General features: G+C 50.0%; 1 protein-coding gene across 1 annotated transcript in view; it reads left to right on the top strand.

Annotated features, from left to right (window-relative positions):
- Positions 1-21,734, top strand: part of LOC139250031 (uncharacterized) — a 104,239-nt gene that overhangs the window by 33,302 nt on the left and 49,203 nt on the right. The window contains exon 2 of the mRNA XM_070872594.1: positions 1,359-1,712. Within this exon, the coding sequence (XP_070728695.1) occupies positions 1,359-1,712 (354 nt within the window). The remainder of the gene's footprint in view (positions 1-1,358; positions 1,713-21,734) is intronic.

The raw sequence follows: 21,734 nt of genomic DNA, 5'->3' as shown, positions 1-21,734 counted from the left end.
ACCCAAATCGCTACACTGCTCTATTGCATCTTTATCTTTAGATCTCTAAATTTCCCCTCACATGACTCCTGCCCCCACTCCCCGCCATTTTTTAGTTTAGTTTGAAGCCCTATTTACAGCCACTTGTGGAGGAAGTTAAAGCAAACCCAGAACAATACTTTCAGATATAACCAGGGCAGGAGGGCACAGTCAGGATTGTAAAGGCCAAGTTCAGGACTCAGTTATTTGAAGACGGTGATCAAAAGCTGGAACAGGTTCCCAGGCGAGGCCAGAACACGGGACAGGTTTACAAACCGCTGGACGCTGCAATGGGACGATGGTAGTATTGGAATTCTGGAAGGATGAGATGAAGTGGACTGAGAGCCTTCTGTATCTGAACCTACATCAGAATCTTGTGTTGGGTATCGCACAATATTACTAAAACTGGCAGCTTTTTACCTGATTTTCTGATCCTTGTTGTACCAACCTCCGTGGTAAAGGCAGCAAAGAACATATCCACAGCAGGAGTTCTGAGTTCAGTTGCAGTGTGTGTGTTTTTGGGCTGCCTGTTCACACAGGGATTGTTGGTCAGTACAGGGCAATGTGGGACAGCTAAGCTCAGGATATGTTTGAACAACTCGGCTACAAATTACTGATGATACACATTGGGGCAGATATCCCGGCCTCCCTGAGTCTGTACGGAGTGTGTACGGACCGGGGAAGGCATCACAAAAGCAGGTTTTCGGTGTGCAATGCGCATGTGCAGAAAACCAGCTTTGAAACATACAAAAACATGTAACAATAGCATTTCAAAAGCACATTTTAATGTTAAAAACACTGTCCACTAAGGGAAGTTTATTTTAAACCATAATGAAAAATCTTTTAAAAAAAAGTTTGAAAAATAATATTTTTTTCGAAGACATTTATTAACTTTAATTTAAATTAATCTTAAATATGTGATGTGTTTTTTCTATTTTTTACTTGTGTTTGGATGTTGGGGGGCAGTGTTTCTCAATCATAATGAGAACTCCTACTGACCGAGTTCCCATTATTATGAATGAGAAAATACTTGACCTGGATTGGCTGCCCAGTGCCATGTCACTCCAGCTCCAACATACATCCGTCCTGACAGACACACGCTCCGATGTGCAGGGAGAGTAGGCCTCAGGACCGGGATCTCTGGTGGGCGCAGCAGGAAAAGGTCGGTGCGCATCTTTTTTACCATTTTCTGTCGAGCGCCCGCGGGAAACAGAGGAGTGGGATTTCAGACCAATATCCATTCGCAAACACACAGGAGATTTTATAATCACTTCGGTTTCAACTTATTACTTCATGTTGTTCCTCATCAGTTCTGATCCTCAGTTATTTACTATTCACAGGTCTAAAGGCAAGTCCGGTTCTTATCCAGTCCCCAGAAGTTGTGACGGTGCCCGAGGGTGGGACGGTGCAGTTTGGGTGTACCCTGGAGAGCAGCAATGTGAATCACCGTGTGGATAAATATACTGTACACTGGTACCTCTCACAGGATAGGAAACACAAAATATTTTCTCATTACATAGATGGCACGGTTTACCGATCACACGGTGTCTCTGAGCGGTTTCAGCTTTCCAGAGATGTTGCCAGTAACAGCTACATTCTGACCATCAGAGGCGTGGAGCGCAGAGACAGCGCGGTCTATATCTGTGGTATTTGGGGATCAATCTATGGAAATGGAAACCGGCTGAATGTAACCAGTAAGTATATTCTACATTATATCGGTTTGATATCTAATAATGTTACAATACCAACATCTCATGTGTAAGTAAATGTTGTACAACGTTGTCACTTTTACAGTAACAACACTGAGTGGAAGTTCTAAGTACAGAATGGAGGGTGAAATCTGGGACAAACACCATTTGTTTTTAATTTGTTTAAGTGAGCACATGGTGGGACAAAACCTCACACACAGGATTCAACGGGAAAATACATGTTGAGGGAAAAGTGCAGTAATAGGAATAATGGTGACATACCTGGTTAAATCAGGATATTGACAGGGTATATATATAAAACAATGCATCTCTGAGTGACTAAATCTGCACTCATCAATGCAAACAAATGAGCCCTCGACCCTTTCCAAGCTGCAATAAACCATCCTTCAGCCTGTTAATGTAATTCAGGAATGTGCAATCCGCTTTCAGAATGGCTGGGCGGCAAAGTAATGCATCTCGTTTTGGAGTTGAAAGCCAGAAAATATTTAATAATAGAGTCCCGTGAGAAACTCGTCCGTGGGCCCGGAATGTACCCAATACACACAGACTGTAGTGGGTCTGGAATGTGCACAATACACACAGACTGTAGTGGGTCTGGAATGTGCCCAATACGCACAGACTGTAGTGGGTCTGGAATGTGTCCAATACACACAGACTGTAGTGGGTCTGGAATGTACCCAATACACACAGACTGTAGTGGGTCTGGAATGTACCTAATACACACAGACTGTAGTGGGTCTGGAATGTACCCAATACACACAGACTGTAGTGGGTCTGGAATGTACAATATACACACAGACTGTAGTGGGTCTGGAATGTACCCAATACACACAGACTGTAGTGGGTCTGGAATGTACCCAATACACACAGACTGTAGTGTGTCTGGAATGTACCCAATACACACAGACTGTAGTGGGTCTGGAATGTACAATATACACACAGACTGTAGTGGGTCTGGAATGTACAATATACACACAGACTGTAGTGGGTCTGGAATGTGCACAATACACACAGACTGTAGTGGGTCTGGAATGTGTCCAATACACACAGACTGTAGTGGGTCTGGAATGTACCCAGTACACACCGACTGTAGTGGGTCTGGAATGTGTCCAACACACACAGACTGTAGTGGGTCTGGAATGTACCCAATACACACAGACTGTAGTGGGTCTGGAATGTACCTAATACACACAGACTGTAGTGGGTCTGGAATGTACCCAATACACACAGACTGTAGTGGGTCTGGAATGTACCCAATACACACAGACTGTAGTGGGTCTGGAATGTACAATATACACACAGACTGTAGTGGGTCTGGAATGTACCCAATACACACAGACTGTAGTGGGTCTGGAATGTACCCAATACACACAGACTGTAGTGGGTCTGGAATGTACCCAGTACACACCGACTGTAGTGGGTCTGGAATGTGTCCAACACACACAGACTGCAGTGGGTCTGGAATGTACCCAGTACACACAGACTGTAGTGGGTCTGGAATGTACCCAATACACGCAGACTGTAGTGGGTCTGCAATGAACCCAATACGCACAGACTGCAGTGGGTCTGGAATGTACCCAATACACACAGACTGTAGTGTTTCTGGAATGTACCCAATAGACACAGACTGTAGTGGGTCTGGAATGTACCCAGTGCACACAGACTGTAGTGGGTCTGGAATGTACCCAATACACACAGACTGTTGTGGATCTGGAATGTACCCAATACACACAGACTGCAGTGGGTCTGGAATGTACCCAATACACACAGACTGTAGTGTGTCTGGAATGTGTCCAACACACACAGACTGTAGTGGGTCTGGAATGTACCCAATACACACAGACTGCAGTGGGTCTGGAATGTACCCAATACAAACAGACTGTTGACGGTTTGGGAGGGTGTGACCCAGAGAGAGAACATGGCCAACCTGGTAGGAAGCCTGAGGTCTGTGAACTAACAATTTATGATTTAAACAAACACATCGATGTACGACTATAGTGTGACTGTAAAGGAGTAATGTTGGAAGCCTCGCCCACTGGGACAATATATGGAAGGTTCAGCAGATGCCGCCCACGATTTTCCGACTATCTGGCAGCGAGATTCCTGGCAGAGCTCTGGTCTCCTGAAATTATCTTTTTTGCCTTCTCAAAAAAGTCGATGCAAATAAATTGTTTCCTCGTGTCCAATGCCAGGTACCACTTCGAAAGGCAAGTGCACACTTTGTATAAGCACCACTTGGAGAAAGGACTGAGGGTAGCAAGGGCACAGAATGTACTCTGGCTAGGCAGCTTCAATGTCCATCACCAAGACTCGGGAGTACCAGCACTGACCGAGCTGGCCGAGTCCTGAGGGACATTGCTGCCAGACTGGGCTTGTGGCAACTGGTGAGAGGACCAACACGAGGGAATTACTGATCTGGCTCTGTCCTCCCCAAGCTACAACAACTTGTATTTATACAGCGCCTTTAACATAGTAAAATGTCTCAAGGAGCTTCACAGGAGCGTTATCAGACAACATTTGACACCGAGCCACATGAGGAGATATTAGGGCAGGTGACACATGTTGTAACTTCTATGTATATCAGAGCCATTGAAGATGTTGCTGGGGCCGAGGGGATTCGCCTATGAATCTAAAACTTTAGAAGCTGAAGGATCCAGAGCAAGAGACCCAAGAATATAACAGGTCCAACTGTGTCACAGACTTTCATGTGTGGCAGAAGGGGCAAATGCAGGTCTCCACGGACTTGGCCAACTAGGTGTGCCAGGGCCAATTCCAAGTGGCTGCCAGGCACCTGAGGTACAAGTCCATCACTCATTCTGCCCCCTCCCTGAACTCCTCTTCCACCTCCAAATCCACAGGAGCCACTGGCAAGGCCCAGTGAGCCTCCGTGCAGAGCAGTATGGTTAGAGAAGAGATTCACAGCTTGACAGCAACAATACAGTGGCAAAAAGGAAACATCAGAAAAGAACTATTGCACGGACAACGATGCAGAAACAGCGGTACAGGAGATGGAGGGGAAAAAAACAACTTTCCAAAATCGGTCCCTCTGTCCCAGCTTCGAGTGGACATTCTGCGGTGAGCAGCTGGGAAGACCACAAGTGTCCATTATAAACGGGCAAGCAAAAGGCACCAAGTGAGGACACGTGGGGATTCACCATGGGACTGAGTGACATCTATTTACATATTTCTCAGGGTATAATGAATCCACGCAGGCTTTCAACACAACCTGAAAATATTTCAGATGTCTTCTCCGGCTGCATCTGTTGCACCCGGACCGCCTGCCCCATCCCGCGCTGCTTGTGCACTTGCTGCGGAGCACCGCCCCTCCAGTCTGACATTGAGTCAGTGTGACAGTGATTTCAGTGGGAATTAGATCGACATAAAGGCAGCGCAGGTGGAAGACAACAAACACTTGCATTTACAAAGCTCCTTTCACATAATTGTCTCAAAGTGCTTCACAACAATGGAACTAGGGCGACAGGCACCAAGCCGTCAAGGAAGAAATTGGTACAAGTGTCGGAAATGCTGGTCAAAATGATGCGTTTTTGTAACGGTTTCTAAAGTTGGAGAGAGAAGTGGAGAGTTGGAGGGTTCATTGAGCAGTCTGCAATAGAAACATAGAAAATAGGTGCAGGAGTAGGCCATTCAGCCCTTCGAGCATGCACCGCCATTCAATGAGTTCATGGCTGAACATGCAACTTCAGTACCCCATTCCTGCTTTCTCGCCATACCCCTTGATCCCCCTAGTAGTAAGGACTACATCTAACTCCTTTTTGAATATATTCAGTGAATTGGCCTCAACAACTTCCTGTGGTAGAGAATTCCACAGGTTCACCACTCCCTGGGTGAAGAAGTTTCTCCTCATCTCGGTCCTAAATGGCTTACCCCTTATGCTTAGACTGTGACCCCTGGTTCTGGACTTCCCCAACATTCTTGGGAACATTCTTCCTGCATCTAACCTGTCTTAAACCCGTCAGAATTTTCAATATTTCTACGAGATCCTCTCTCATTATTCTGACCTCCAGTGAATACAAGCCCAGTTGATCCAGTCTTTCTTGATATGTCAGTCCCGCCATCCCAGGAATCAGTCTGGTGAATCTTCGCTGCACTCCCTCAATAGCAAGAATGTCCTTCCTCAAGTTAGGAGATCAAAACTGTGCACAATACTCCAGGTGTGGCCTCACCAAGGCCCTGTATAACTGTAGCAATACCTCCCTGCCCCTGTACTCAAATCCCCTCGCTATGAAGGCCAACATGCCATTTGCTTTCTTAACCGCCTGCTGTACCTGCATGCCAGCCTTTAATGACTGATGTACCATGACACCCAGGTCTCGTTGCACCTCCCCTTTTCCTAATCTGTCACCATTCAAATAATAGTCTGTCTCTCTGTTTTTACCACCAAAGTGGATAACCTCACATTTATCCACTTTATACTTCATCTGCCATGCATTTGCCCGCTTACCTAACCTATCCAAGTCACTCTGCAGTCTCATAGCATCCTCCTCGCAGCTCACACTGCCACCCAACTTAGTATCATCCGCAAATTTGGAGATACTACATTTAATCCCCTTGTCTAAATCATTAATGTACAATGTAAACAGCTGGGGCCCCAGCACAGAACCTTGCGGTACCCCACTAGTCACTGCCTGCCATTCTGAAAAGTACCCATTTACTCCTACTCTTTGCTTCCTGTCTGACAACCAGTTCTCAATCCATGTCAGCACACTACCCCCAATCCCATGTGCTTTAACTTTGCACACTAATCTCTTGTGTGGGACTTTCTCGAAAGCCTTCTGAAAGTCCAAATACACCACATTAACTAGTTGTCCACTCTACTGGAAACATCCTCAAAAAATTCCAGAAGATTTGTCAAGCATGATTTCCCTTTCACAAATCCATGCTGACTTGGACCTATCATGTCACCTCTTTCCAAATGCGCTGCTATGACATCCTTAATAATTGATTCCAACAAATTCCCCACTACCGATGTCAGGCTGACCAGTCTATAATTCCCTGTTTTCTCTCTTCCCTCCTTTTTTAAAAAGTGGGGTTACATTGGCTACCCTCCACTCCATAGGAACTGATCCAGAGTCTATAGAATGTTGGAAAATGACTGTCAATGCATTCACTATTTCCAAGGCCACCTCCTTAAGTATTCTGGGATGCAGATCATCAGGCCCTGGGGATTTATCGGCCTTCAATCCCATCAGTTTCCCTAACACAATTTCCTGACTAATTAGGATTTCCCTCAGTTCCTCCTTCTTATGAGACTCTCTGACCTCTTTTATATCCGGAAGGTTGTTTGTGTCCTCCTTAGTGAATACCGAACCCAAGTACTTGTTCAATTGGTCCGCCATTTCTTTGTTCCCAGTTATGACTTCCCCTGATTCTGACTGCAGAGGACCTGCGTTTGTCTTTCCTAACCTTTTTCTCTTTACATATCTATAGAAGCTTTTGCAGTCCATTTTAATGTTCCCTGCAAGCTTCTTCTCGTACTCCATTTTCCCTGCCCTAATCAAACCCTTTGTCCTCCTCTGCTGAGTTCTAAATTTCTCCCAGTCCCTGGGGTCGCTGCTATTTCTGGTCAATTTGTATGCCACTTCCTTGGCTTTAATACTATCCCTGATTTCCCTTGATAGCCACGGTTGAGCCACCTTCCCTTTTTTATTTTTTCACCAGACAGGGATGTACAATTGTTGTAGTTCGTCCATGCGGTCTCTAAATGTCTGCCATTGCCCATCCACTGTCAACCCCTTCAGTATCATTCGCCAATCTATCCTAGCCAATTCACGCCTCATACCTTCAAAGTTACCCTTCTTTAAGTTCTGGACCATGGTCTCTGAATTAACTGTTTCATTCTCCATCCTAATGTAGAATTCCACCATGTTATGGTCACTCTTCCCCAAAGGGCCTCGCACAACGAGATTGCTAATTAATCCTCTCTAATTACACAACACCCAGTCTAAGATGGCCTCCCCCCTAGTTGGTTCCTCGACATATTGGTCTAGAAAACCATTCCTTCTGCACTCCAGGAAATTCTCCTTCACCGTATTGTTTCCAGTTTGCTTAGCCCAATCTATGTGCATATTAAAGTCACGCATGATAACTGCTGCACCTTTATTGCATGCACCCCTAATTTCCTGTTTGATGCCCTCCCCAACATCACTACTACTGTTTGGAGGTCTGTACACAACTCCCACTAGCGTTTTCTGCCCCTTGGTATTCCGTAGCTCCGCCCATACCGATTCCACATCATCCAAGCTAATGTCTTTCCTTACAATTGCAGTAATTTCCTCTTTAACCAGCAACGTTACCCCGCCTCCTTTTCCTTTCTGTCTATCCTTCCTAAATGTTGAATACCCCTGGATGTTGAGTTCCCAGCCTTGGTCATCCTGGAGCCAACCACATCGTATCCGTTAACTGCTATCTGCACAGTTAATTCGTCCACCTAATTCCGAATACTCCTCACATTGAGGCACAGATCCTTCAGGCTTGCCTTTTTAACCCACTTAGACTCTTTAGAATTTTGCTGTAAAGTGGTCCTTTTTGTTTTTTGCCTTGGGTTTCTCTGCCCTCCACTTTTACTCATCTCCTTTCTGTCTTTTGCTTCTGTCTCCATTTTGTTTCCCTTTGTCTCCCTGCATTGTTTCCCATCCCCCTGCCATATTAGTTTAACTCCTCCCCAACAGCACTCGCAAACACTCTTCCTGGGACATTGATTCCAGTCCTACCTAGCTGCAGACCGTCCGGTTTGTACTGGTCCCACCTCCCCCAGAACCGGTTCCAATGCCCCAGGAATTTGAATCCCTCCCTGCTGCACCACTGCTCAAGCCACGTATTCATCTGAGCTATCCTGCGATTCCTACTCTGACTAGCACGTGGCACTGGTAGCAATCCCGCGATTACTACTTTTGAGGTCCTACTTTTTAATTTAGCTCCTAGCTCCTTAAATTCGTCTCGTCGGACCTCATCCCTTTTTTTACCTATATCGTTGGTCCCAATGTGCACCACGACAACTGGCTGTTCGCCCTCCCTTTTCAGAATGTCCTGCACCCGCTCCGAGACATCCTTGACCCTTGCACCAGGGAGGCAACATATCATCCTGGAGTCTCGCTTGCAGCCGCAGAAACGCCTATCTATTCCCCTTACAATTGAATCCCCTATCACTATCGCTCTCCCAATCTTTTTCTTGCTCTTCTATGCAGCAGAGCCAGCCACGGTGCCATGAACTTGGCTGCTGCTGCTCTCCCCTGATAAGTCATCCCCCTCAACAGTACTCAAAGCGATGTATCTGTTTTGCAGGGGGATGACCGCAGGGGATCCCTGCACTACCTTCCTTGCACTGCTCTTCCTGCTGGTCTTCCATTCCCTATATGTCTGTGGACCCTTTACCTGCGGTAAGACCAACTCACTAAACGTGCTATTCACGTCATTCTCAGCATCGTGGATGCTCCAGAGTGAATCCACCCTCAGCTCCAATTCTGCAACGCGGTCCGTCAAGAGCTGGAGGCGGATACACTTCCCGCACACGTAGTCGTCAGGGACACGGGAAGTGTTCCTGAGTTCCCACATAATACAAGAGGAGCATATCACGTGTCCGAGCTCTCCTACCATGACTAAACCCTTAGATTAACTTAAATTGGCAACAACAATGCTAAAAGTTACTCACTGATCTCGAAGAGAAAAAAGAAAAACTACTTACCAGTCACCAGCCAATCACTTACCCCCTTGGCGGTGACGTCACCTTTCTATTTCTTACTTCTTTTTTGCTCTCTCCCTGTAGCTGCACAAGCCTCTCGCAGACACTGTCTGACTCCTTGTCTCATGGCCTTTTGTAGGTCTCTCCACACACCCCGGACTGTCGCCTCTCGCAGACACTGTCTGACTCCTTGTCTCATGGCCTTTTGTAGGTCTCTCCACACACCCCGGACTGTCGCCTCTCGCAGACACTGCCCGACTCCTTGTCTCGTGGCCTTTTGTAGGTCTCTCCACACACCCCGGACTGTCTCCTCTCGCAGACACTGTCTGACTCCTTGTCTCATGGCCTTTTGTAGGCCTCCACACACCGCGGACTGTCTCCTCTCGCAGACACTGCCCGACTCCTTGTCTCGCGGCCTTTTGTAGGTCTCTCCACACACCCCGGACTGTCGCCTCTCGCAGACACTGTCTGACTCCTTGTCTCGTGGCCTTTTGTAGGTCTCTCCACACACCCCGGACTGTCTCCTCTCGCAGACACTGTCTGACTCCTTGTCTCATGGCCTTTTGTAGGCCTCCACACACCGCGGACTGTCTCCTCTCGCAGACACTGCCCGACTCCTTGTCTCGCGGCCTTTTGTAGGTCTCTCCACACACCCCGGACTGTCTCCTCTCGCAGACACTGTCTGACTCCTTGTCTCGTGGCCTTTTGTAGGTCTCTCCACACACCCCGGACTGTCGCCTCTCGCAGACACTGTCCGACTCCTTGTCTCACAGCCTTTTGTAGGTCTCTCCACACACCCCGGACTGTCTCCTCTCGCAGACACTGTCTGACTCCTTGTCTCGTGGCCTTTTGTAGGTCTCTCCACACACCCCGGACTGTCTCCTCTCGCAGACACTGTCTGACTCCTTGTCTCGCGGCCTTTTGTAGGCCCCCACACACCCCGGACTGTCTCCTCTCGCAGACACTGCCCGACTCCTTGTCTCGTGGCCTTTTGTAGGCCCCCACACACCCCGGACTGTCGCCTCTCGCAGACACTGCCCGACTCCTTGTCTCAAGACCTTTTGTAGGTCTCTCCACACACCCTGGACTGTCTCCTCTCGCAGACACTGCCCGACTCCTTGTCTCGCGGCCTTTTGTAGGCCTCCACACACCCCGGACTGTCGCCTCTCGCAGACACTGTCTGACTCCTTGTCTCGCGGCCTTTTGTAGGCCTCTCCACACACCCCGGACTGTCTCCTCTCGCAGACACTGTCTGACTCCTTGTCTCACAGCCTTTTGTAGGTCTCTCCACACACCCCAGACTGTCTCCTCTCGCAGACACTGTCTGACTCCTTGTCTCGCGGCCTTTTGTAGGTCTCTCCACACACCCCGGACTGTCTCCTCTCGCAGACACTGTCTGACTCCTTGTCTCGCGGCCTTTTGTAGGCCTCCACACACCCCGGACTGTCGCCTCTCGCAGACACTGTCCGACTCCTTGTCTCGTGGCCTTTTGTAGGCCTCCACACACCCCGGACTGTCGCCTCTCGCAGACACTGTCTGACTCCTTGTCTCATGGCCTTTTGTAGGTCTCTCCACGCACCCCGGACTGTCGCCTCTCGCAGACACTGTCCGACTCCTTGTCTCATGGCCTTTTGTAGGCCTCCACACACCCCGGACTGTCTCCTCTCGCAGACACTGTCTGACTCCTTGTCTCACAGCCTTTTGTAGGCCTCCACACACCCCAGACTGTCTCCTCTCGCAGACACTGTCTGACTCCTTGTCTCACAGCCTTTTGTAGGCCTCCACACACCCCAGACTGTCTCCTCTCGCAGACACTGTCTGACTCCTTGTCTCATGGCCTTTTGTAGGTCTCTCCACACACCGCGGACTGTCGCCTCTCGCAGACACTGTCCGACTCCTTGTCTCGCGGCCTTTTGTAGGCCTCCACACACCCCGGACTGTCGCCTCTCGCAGACACTGTCCGACTCCTTGTCTCGTGGCCTTTTGTAGGCCTCCACACACCCCGGACTGTCTCCTCTCGCAGACACTGTCTGACTCCTTGTCTCATGGCCTTTTGTAGGCCTCCACGCACCCCGGACTGTCGCCTCTCGCAGACTCAGTCCAACTCCTTGTCTCGTGGCCTTTTGTAGGCCTCCACACACCGCGGACTGTCTCCTCTCGCAGACACTGTCTGACTCCTTGTCTCGTGGCCTTTTGTAGGCCTCCACACACCCCGGACTGTCGCCTCTCACAGACACTGTCTGACTCCTTGTCTCGCGGCCTTTTGTAGGTCTCTCCACACACCCCGGACTGTCTCCTCTCGCCGATGGAACCAATCAGGAGGCAGGCGATCTTAGATCTGGTCCTGTGTAATGAGACAGGATTAATAAACAATCTCCTAGTAAAGGATCCCCTTGGAATGAGTGATCATAACATGGTTGAATTTCAAATTCAGATGGAGGGTGAGAAAGTTGGATCTTAAACCAGCGTACTAAGCTTAATTAAAGGAGACGACAAAGGTATGAGGGCAGAGTTGGCTAAAGTGAATTGGGAAAATAGATTAAAGTGTAGAACGGTTGATGAACAGTGACGTACATTTAAGGAGATATTTCACAGCTCTCAAGAAAAATATATTCCAGTGAGGAGGAAAGGGTGTAAAAGAAAGGAAAAGCGTTTGATTAGGGCAGGGAAAATAGAGTACGAGAGGAAGCTTGCAGGGAACATTAAAATGGACTGCAAAAGCTTCTATAGATATGTAAAGAGAAAAAGGGTAGTAAAGACAAACTTAGGTCCCCTGCAGTCAGAATCAGGGGAAGTCATAACTGGGAACAAAGAAATGGCAGACCAATTGAACAAGTACTTTGGTTCGGTATTCACGAAGGAGGACACAAACAACCTTCCGGATATAAAAGGGGTCAGAGGGTCTAGTAAGAAGGAGGAACTGAGGAAAATCCTTATTAGTCGGGAAATTGTGTTAGGGAAATTGATGGGATTGAAGGCCAATAAATCCCCAGGGCCTGATGGTCTGCATTCCAGAGTACTTAAGGAGGTGGCCTTGGAAATAGCGGATGCATTGACAGTCATTTTCCAACATTCCATAGACTCTGGATCAGTTCCTATGGAGTGGAGGGTAGCCAATGTAACCCCACTTTTTAAAAAAGGAGGGAGAGGGAAAACAGGGAATTATAGACCGGTCAGCCTGACATCGGTAGTGGGGAATTTGTTGGAATCAATTATTAAGGATGTCATAGCAGCGCATTTGGAAAGAGGTGACATGATAGGTCCAAGTCAGCATGGATTTGTGAAAGGGAAATCATGCTTGACATATCTTCTCGAATTTTTTGAGGATGTTTCCAGTAGAGTGGACAAGGGAGAACCAGTTGATGTGGTGTGTTTGGACTTTCAGAAGGCTTTGGACAAGGTCCCACACAAGAGATTAATGTGCAAAGTTAAAGTACATGGAATTGGGGGTAGTGTGCTGACATGGATTGAGAACTGGCTGTCAGACAGGAAGCAAAGAGTAGGAGTAAATGGGTACTTTTCAGAATGGCAGGCAGTGACTAGTGGAGTACCGCAAGGTTCTGTGCTGGGGCCCCAGCTGTTTACACTGTACATTAATGATTTAGACGAGGTGATTAAATGTAGTATCTCCAAATTTGCGGATGACACTAAGTTGGGTGGCAGTGCGAGCTGCGAGGAGGATGCTGTGAGGCTGCAGAGCGACTTGGATAGGTTAGGTGAGTGGGCAAATGCATGGCAGATGAAGTATAATGTGGATAAATGTGAGGTTATCCACTTTGGTGGTAAAAACAGAGAGACAGACTATTATCTGAATGGTGACAGATTAGGAAAAGGGGAGGTGCAACGAGACCTGGGTGTCATGGTACATCAGTCATTGAAGGTTGGCATGCAGATACAGCAGGCGGTTAAGAAGGCAAATGGCATGTTGGCCTTCATAACGAGGGGATTTGAGTACAGGGGCAGGGAGGTGTTGCTACAGTTGTACGGGGCCTTGGTGAGGCCACACCTGGAGTATTGTGTACAGTTTTGATCTCCTAACTTGAGGAAGGACATTCTTGCTATTGAGGGAGTGCAGCGAAGATTCACCAGACTGATTCCCGGGATGGTGGGTCTGACCTATCAAGAAAGACTGGATCAACTGGTCTTGTATTCACTGGAGTTCAGAATAATGAGAGGGGATCTCATAGAAACGTTTAAAATTCTGACGGGTTTAGACAGGTTAGATGCAGGAAGAATGTTCCCAATGTTGGGGAAGTCCAGAACCAGGGGTCACAGTCTAAGGATAAGGGGTAAGCCATTTCGGACCGAGATGAGGAGAAACTTCTTCACCCAGAGAGTGGTGAACCTGTGGAATTCTCCACCACAGAAAGTTGTTGAGAGCAATTCATTAAATACATTCAAAAAGGAGTTAGATGAAGTCCTTACTACTTGGGGAATCAAGGGGTATGGCGAGAAAGCAGGAATGGGGTACTGAAGTTGCATGTTCAGCCATGAAATCATTGAATGGCGGTGCAGGCTCGAAGGGCCGAATGGCCTACTCCTGCACCTATTTTCTATGTTTTTATGTTTCTGCAGCCATCCGTGGCAAACTAAAAAAATAAAGGACGGTATCCAATTAAAAACAAGGGCATACAAAGTGGCCAAAACTAGTGTGAGGCAAGATGATTGGGAAGCTTTTAAAAGCCAGCAAAGAATGACTAAAAAATGATTAAGAAAGGGAAGATAGACTATGAAAGTAAACAAGCACGAAATATAAAAACAGAAAACAAGAGTTTCTATAGGAATATAAAAAGGAAAAGAGTGGCTAAAGTAAATGTTGGTCCCTTAGAGGACGAGACCGGGGAATTAATAATGGGGAACATGGAGATGGCGAAAACTCTGAACAAATATTTTTAGTCAGTCTTTACGGTATTTTTATAGAACAAATATTTTTAGTCAGACTAACAATATCCCAATAGTGGATCGACAAGGGGCTATATGGGGGAGAGAAACTTAACACAATCACAATCACGAAGGAGGTGGTACTCAGTAAGATAATGGGACTAAAGGCGGATAAATCCCCTGGAACTGATGGCTTGCATCCTGGGGTCTTAAGAGAGGTAGCGCCAGGGATAGTGGATACATTGGTTATAATTTACCAAAATTCCCTGGATTCTGGGGAGCTCCCAGCAGATTCGAAAACTGCAAATGTAATGCCCCCATTTAAAAAAGGAGGCAGACAAAAAGCAGGAAACTATAGACCAGTTATCCTAACATCTGTGGTTGGGAAAATGTTGGTGTCCATTATTAAAGAAACAGTAGCAGGACATTTAGAAAAGCATAATTTGGTCAGGCAGAGTCAGCATGGATTTATGAAGGGCAAGTCATGTTTGACAAATTTGCTGGAATTCTTTGAGGATGCAACGAACAGGGCGGATAAAGGGGAACCAATGGATGTGGTGTATTTGGACTTCCAGAAGGCATTTGACAAGGTGCCACGTAAAAGGATACTGTACAAGATCAAAGTTCAGGGGGTTGGGGGTAATATATTAGCATGGATCGAGGATTGGCGAACTAACAGAAAACAGAGAGTCGGGATAAATGATTCATTCTCAGGTTGGCAATCAGTAACTAGTGGGGTTCCGCAGGGATCAGTGCTGGGACCCCAACTATTTATAATCTATATTAATGACTTGGAAGAAAGGACCGAGTGTAACGGAGCCAAGTTTGCTGACGATACAAAGATGGGAGGAAAAGCAATGTGTGAGGAGGACACAAAAATCTGCAAAAGGATGTCGACAGGCTAAGTGAGTGGGTAAAAATTTGGCAGATGGAGTATAATGTGAGAAAGCGTGAGGTAATGCACTTTGGCAGAAAGAAATCAAAGAGCAAGTTATTATTTAAATGGAGAAAAATTGCAAAGTGCTGCAGTACAGCGGGACCTGGGCGTACTTGTGCATGAAACACAAAAGGTAGAATGCAGGTACAGCAAGTGATCAGGAAGGCCAATGGAATCTTGGTCTTTATAGCAAAGGGGATGGAGTATAGAAGCAGGGACGTCTTGCTACAGTTATACAGGGTATTGCTGAAGCCCACACCTGGAATACTACGCACAGTTTTGGTTTCCATATTTACGAAAGGATATACTTGCTTTGGAGGCAGTTCAGAAAAGTTTCACTAGGTTGATTCCAGAGATGAGTAGGTTGACTTATGAGGAAAGGATGAGAAGGTTGGGTCGCTACTCATTGGAATTCAGAAGAATGAGAGGTGATCTTATCAAAACGTATAAGACTGTGAGAGGGCTTGACAAAGTGGATGCGGAGAGGATGTTTCCACTGATAAGTGAGAGTAGAACAAGGGGGCATAATCTTAGAATAAGGGGCCGCCATTTAAAACTGAGATGAGGAGGAATTTCTTTTCTCAGAGAGTTGTAAATCTGTGGAATTTGCTGCCTCAGAGAGCTGTGGAAGCCGGGACATTGAATAAATTTACGACAGAGATAGACAGTTTCTTTACCGATAAGGGAATAAGGGGTTATGGGGAGTGGACAGGGAAGTGGATCTGAGTCCATGATCGGATCAGTCATGATCGTATTAAATGGCGGAGCAGGCTCGAGGGGCCGTATGGCCTACTCCTGCTCCTATTTCTTATGTTGTTATGTAATGTATGAACCTGTGAGCAGGTTTGTATAGCTGTTGTCGATGGGTGCCGGAGGGACTGGAGTGCATCATCACCCCCGGCAGCAAATTTTAATTTGATCTTAATGTCCAAAGTTTAATTTGTTTAAGTTTGTCGGTTTTAGTGCCCCCTCCCTTTTAGCCAGGGGGCAATTGTATAATTTGTGTTTTGGTGCCCTCAGGAAAAAAACCCACAGGGGGCACCATAAATGTTTTGGAGTGTCCCCCCCCCCCTTTAATCAGGGGGCACTTGATTGTTTTCTATAAAATAGTTGCTAATATATTTAGCTGTTGTGGGAGTGTTTCAGCCACTTGTGAGTTGGGAGCCTGTGGAGAAGGAGCTGCTACAACTATCTGTCTGCCTGCCACCAGAGTCTCTCGGAGAGGAGGAAGAGGCCTGCTGGATTAACACCTTGAGAGGGAGGAGGACCAAGAGCTGCTCGCTTCAACACCCCTGCGACAGAGTTGGAGAGAGGGGAAGAGAACAAACTACAAACTGTCACACCATCATCTGTGTGAAAGGAGGCAGAGCCATTTACAACACCGACAGGTGGCTGCACTCTCCAAAAAATACTTTAGTTTGTAGGTGGGGGGAGGAGAGACCATTTAGGCCGGAATATTGTGGGGGTTTGTGTGTGTGTAAGGGTGTGGGGTTCTTGTGAATAACTAGGCCCCACACACCACTAAAACACCCCTCTCCCCATTGCCTGGCCCAGGACAGCTCGAGCTGCCTGGGTAATTAACTCCCTTAATTAACATCATTAAGACCTGGTGGAGGATGGTACCTGGGGAGTTCCAGCTATCCTGGGTGAAGACATCTTCCCCCACCTGAAGACCATCAATAAAGACTTTGTTTACCATCGAAGAGTGCACCCCTGCCAGCACCCACCCAACACTGAGGGGTGACCCTGCCCTCACAGCTTCCCTCTTTCCCACCCCTCTCACTCTCTGTCTCTCTCTCTCTCTCTCTCTCTCTCTCTCTCTCAGGCCCCTCTTTCCTACTCTCAATTGCAATTACTATTATTAATTAAAACTACCGAGCAGAGGGAAAGAGGCCCCTCCCCAATTGTTAAACACGCAGGGGAGAGGTGTGCCTAATTAAGAGCTCCCGCTGCTCAATTAAAGAGGCCCTGAAGGCCTGTGACATTGGGGTGGGTGTGGCCTTTAAAGGGACCCTGATATGGCGAGTCCACCTTCGCCGGGGGCGGGGCCAGCAAAAACATGCGCACGTGGTGGTCACTGCTGCCCTGCTGCCCTGCCACCTTTTACATTATTGACCAAAAAGAATGGGGTCAAGAGCTACACCCACCCCAACATGACGATTGTGGAGTGCGTGAGGGCAATGGCTGGGGTAGTCAGCCCCTTGGCCATTCTCGCCACCTCAAAAATGCACATGAAGGCTATGTTCTTCCTGGGGTCAGAGCAGGGAGTGTCCCTGGCCCTGAATAAGGGGCTCACGGTGGGTGGGACTCGAGACCACCGCACAGAGAATTGTCATCTCCAACGTTCCGCCCTTTGTTCCCGGTGTGTTCCTCCTCCCCCACCTGCGTCAACTGGTGGAGGTGAGGGCAGGGATAATGCCGATCCCGCTCGGATTCAGGGAGGCCAGCCTCCCTTGTGTTCTCCGTCCGGCGCCAGCTTTTTGTTCAGCTGGTCCGGGAGGAGGTAACAGAAGGTGCATTCAATGTGGTCCACGAGGGGACAGCCTACCGCTTCTTCTGGACAGCATGTGGTGCCATGCCTGTAGAGAGGTGGGGCATGTCCGCAGTGAACGGCCCCGCCTCCAAGGCCGCCAAAACACCTAAAGTGGCCTCGGCTGGTGCCGCCGCCAGTCCTCCCCCCGTTACCGTCCGCGTGTGAGGAACCAAAGATGCGCGGGCATCGTCGGGGGCCAATGCCATCTCGGCCTCTGGCAGGTTGGAGGGAGAGCGTCCGCGCGGAAGGAAGGCGCGGAAGAAAGACAAACACCTTCAGCCGAGTCCCCCTCAGTGGGCTAAACAGCCCTATCACTGCGCTTAGCCCCAACTTACCACCGGCGAGCGTGGGGCATTCTGTGCCCAAGCCCTTGACCATACCCGCATCTGCGGAGAGTTTGCCACCTGCGGTCGGGCGCGGGCAAGAAACCCGGAAGGAGGGAGCGGAGGCAGAGGCCTTGGGAGATATGGAGGTCTCCCAGCTTCCGCGTCCCTCCAGACAGAAAAGGAGGCACCGCTCCACGGAAAGGGAGGAGGACCAAGATCCCTCCGTGGAGAAGTTGGTGCCTGGTGAGGGTCCCGCGTCCCCCACCAGTGCTCCCAACGCGTGCCGAAGGCGGGGGGAGTCTGTCCCTCAGGGGGGTGAGACAGCCAAGGCTGTCTAGCCTGAGCCTCCTGGGGATGGGGAAGAAGAACTGTCTGTTGCGGAGGCCGCGGGGCAGCAAAAATAAAGTATCGCCGCAGGATCGAGTGTCCTGGGGACTGAGGCGGGCAAGGCCGAAGAGTCCGAGCTCGCCCAGTCAAACATCAGCATCCCCCGGGATCTGCTCGACCCGGCAGAAGAGTATCACAAGAACCCCCGCCCGCTGGGTCAGAGGGTGGTGGTGGGGAGGGTGAGGAACACCAATCTCTGTCCCTGATGTTGGAGCCGGGGTACTTGGAGAACCTGGAGCAGTTCTTCGGCCCGGTCTCTCCGTGCTCCCCGGTGCCTGGGGCGGAGGGGAACCCCGTCCGCTGCCACTTCCTGACCCGGTATTCCAGGAAGAGCCCAGGGGGGACTGCTCTGCCAATGATCCTGGGGATGGGATTGTGACAGAGGTAGGGCCGGATGGTGCGGCCGGGCCGTTCACCATACCCTGTGCGGTCGACGGACTGGCCGCTGGTGGCAACCTCCCGGAGGAGGATGGGGACTTGGTGGTGGACGCGGGAGAGGATTTGGAGTCCATCGGCAGTGAGGCAATGGATCTCCTCGTGTAGCCGCTGAGTCCACCCTCATTCCTGCCAAGGAACTCCGGGATTTTTTGGTGCAATGCCAGGGTCACCGCAATAGAGCCCACCTGTCCCTGGACCAATGGTCCAAGTCGGTGCTGCTCATCAGGTCCGTCCGCCGTCAGAACCATGGGCGCGGACAGGACCTGACCAAAAAAAGTCATCTTCAGCTGCACCGGCTCAGAACGTTCCTCACTGGGTTGCTGAGGGAGTGGAGGTCATCTCATGACTCCGCTCCCTCCCCACAGTACGTTATTTAGAGGTTGCACTATGCTCTTGTCATGAAGATAACCGTAGCCAGCCTCAACATCAATGGCGGCAGAGAGGCACGCTGAGAATTTAATAATTTTTCGCTCCTTCGGGAGGGGAAATATCCGGTGAGCTTCCTGCAAGAAACCCACACCGTGCCGGGAGATGAGGCCATGTGACTCCTGGAATGGCAAGGAGAGGTTCGCATGAGCCACCTCACTGCCACTTCTTGTGGGGTGGCTATCTTGCTGGCCCCATATTTTCAGCCGGAGATCTTGTGGGTCGAGAAGCCTGTGCCAGGCCACTTGCTCCATGTCACGGTTCGCCTGGGGGACGTGCCGCTCCATTTAGTGAGCAAGTGCGTTTGTTCGAAGAATTATCCACTCTTCTAGGTTCCGTCAACGTCGGCGACTGCATTGTCCTCGGGGCAGGATTTTAATTGCACCCTCGAGGCGAGGGACCACTCCGGTGCCTTGCAGAGCTTGGCGGTGATAGAAACGTTGAGGGACCTGGTCGGGGCCTTCGACTTGGTGGATGTCTGGCGAAATCTCCATCCCGACTCCAGCACCTTCACTTGGGTGAGGCCTGGAAGAGGAAGGTCCGGAATCGACTGCCTGTACATTTCCCGGGCGTACGTCTCCTGAGTTCCGGCAGCTTCCATGCGGCCGGTGCCGTGCTCGGACCACCACCTGATGTGGGCGGAGCTTGCTTCGCTCCGTGCGCGGGTGGGGTCCGCGTACTGGCATTTTAACAACCTGCTGCTGGGGGACAAGCGGTTCCAGGACTCGTTCCGTCGGTTCTGGTCCGACTGGAGAAGGAAGCAGGGGGGCTTCCCCTCCTTGAGGTTATGGTGGGACGTGGGCAAGGCTCACTTCCGTCTCTTCTGTCAAGAGTACGCGAAGGGGTCGACCAAGAGGCGGGAGGCCAGGGTGGGGCGCCTGGAGAAGGAGATGCTCGACCTGGAGTCCCGTCTCGGTCAAGTCGTGGAGGACCCGGCCCTGTAGACCGTGTACAAAGCGAAGAAGGCCGCGCTGAAGGACCTGCAGCTCATCGGGTCCCGAGGCACATTCGTGAGGTCACGTATCTTGTTCCTCCAGAACCTGGACCACGGCTCCCCCTTCTACTCGCTGGAAAAAAGACGGGGTCCGTAAGCAGCTCTTGGCACTGCTGGCCGATGACGGATCTCTGGTCTCAGATCCGGAGGGCATCAGCCACAGGGCCTGAGACTATTACGGGGCTCTGTTCTCCCCGGATCCGTCCAGCGAAGAAGCGTGTAGAGTTTTGTGGGAGGACCTGCCGAAGGTCGGGCTGGATGGTGCCGAGAATCTGGATGATCTGCTGGGCCTGGCGGAGCTGACCGGTGCCCTCGACCAGCTCTCGAGGGGAAAGTCCCTGGGGCTGGATGGGCTGACCGTGGAGTTCCACAGGGCATCCTTGGGGCCGACTACGTGCGGGTCCTGGGGGAAAGTCCGGCGACCGGGGAGATGCCCCTCTCTTGGCGCAGGGCAGTCATCGTCCTGCGGCCTATGAAGGGCGATCTCCGCCTACTTAAGAACTGGTGCCCGGTCTCCCTCCTCAGGACGGATTACAAAATTTTTGCCAGGGCTGTGTCTGCTCGCCTTGGGGCCGTGCTAGTCCTACACGGTCCCGGGCCGGGCAATCCACGATAACATCTATCTGGTCCGGGACCTGGTCCACCATTCCCCGGAGGCTGGTCTGTCGATCGCCTTCCTTTCCCTCGACAGGAGAAGGCGTTCGACAGGATGGATCACGAGTATCTGTTCGGAACTATGCACACTGTCAGGTTCAGGACGCATTTCGTTGCCTGGATCTGACTTTTGTATGTGGCCGCGGAGTGTCTGATTAAGGTTAATGGATCTTTGACGGCACCCCTTCGCTTTGGGATAGGTGTGCGCCAGGGATGCCCCATGTCCAGCCAGTTATATGCCATATGAGTGGAGCCTTTCCTGCGCCTCTTGCGGAAGAGGTTGACGGGACTGGCTCTGCAAGGGTCGGACGTGGAGGTCGTCCTCTCGGCTTACGCCGATGATCTGCTCCTCATGGTCGAGGATCCCATTGAACTGCGGAGGATGCGTGAGTGCCAGGAGATTTACTCGGCCGCATCCTCCGCCAGGATCAACTGAGAGAAATGTTCCGGACTCCTGGTGGGTGAGTGGCAGGTGGACTCCCTGCCGGAGGAGCTCAGGACTTTTGCCTGGAGCACGACCCATCTTCTCTATCTGGGATTCTACCTTAGCCTTGCCGAGGAAGCCTGGCCGGCGAACTGGCAAGAGCTGGAGGCCAAATTGCCACTTGCCGAGGGCGCTGGACAGGACTGCTCCGAGTGCTGTCCTACAGGGGTCGAGCGCCAGTCATAAACCAGCTGGTGGCCGCTATGCTGTGGTACTGGCTGGTCACTTTGACCCCTCCCCCTGCATTT

Source organism: Pristiophorus japonicus, unplaced genomic scaffold, assembly GCF_044704955.1.
Source record: "Pristiophorus japonicus isolate sPriJap1 unplaced genomic scaffold, sPriJap1.hap1 HAP1_SCAFFOLD_337, whole genome shotgun sequence".
Taxonomy (NCBI): Eukaryota; Metazoa; Chordata; class Chondrichthyes; family Pristiophoridae; genus Pristiophorus; species Pristiophorus japonicus.
The sequence above is the reverse complement of the archived record's forward strand: the minus strand, read 5'-3'. Positions and strand labels throughout refer to the sequence as shown.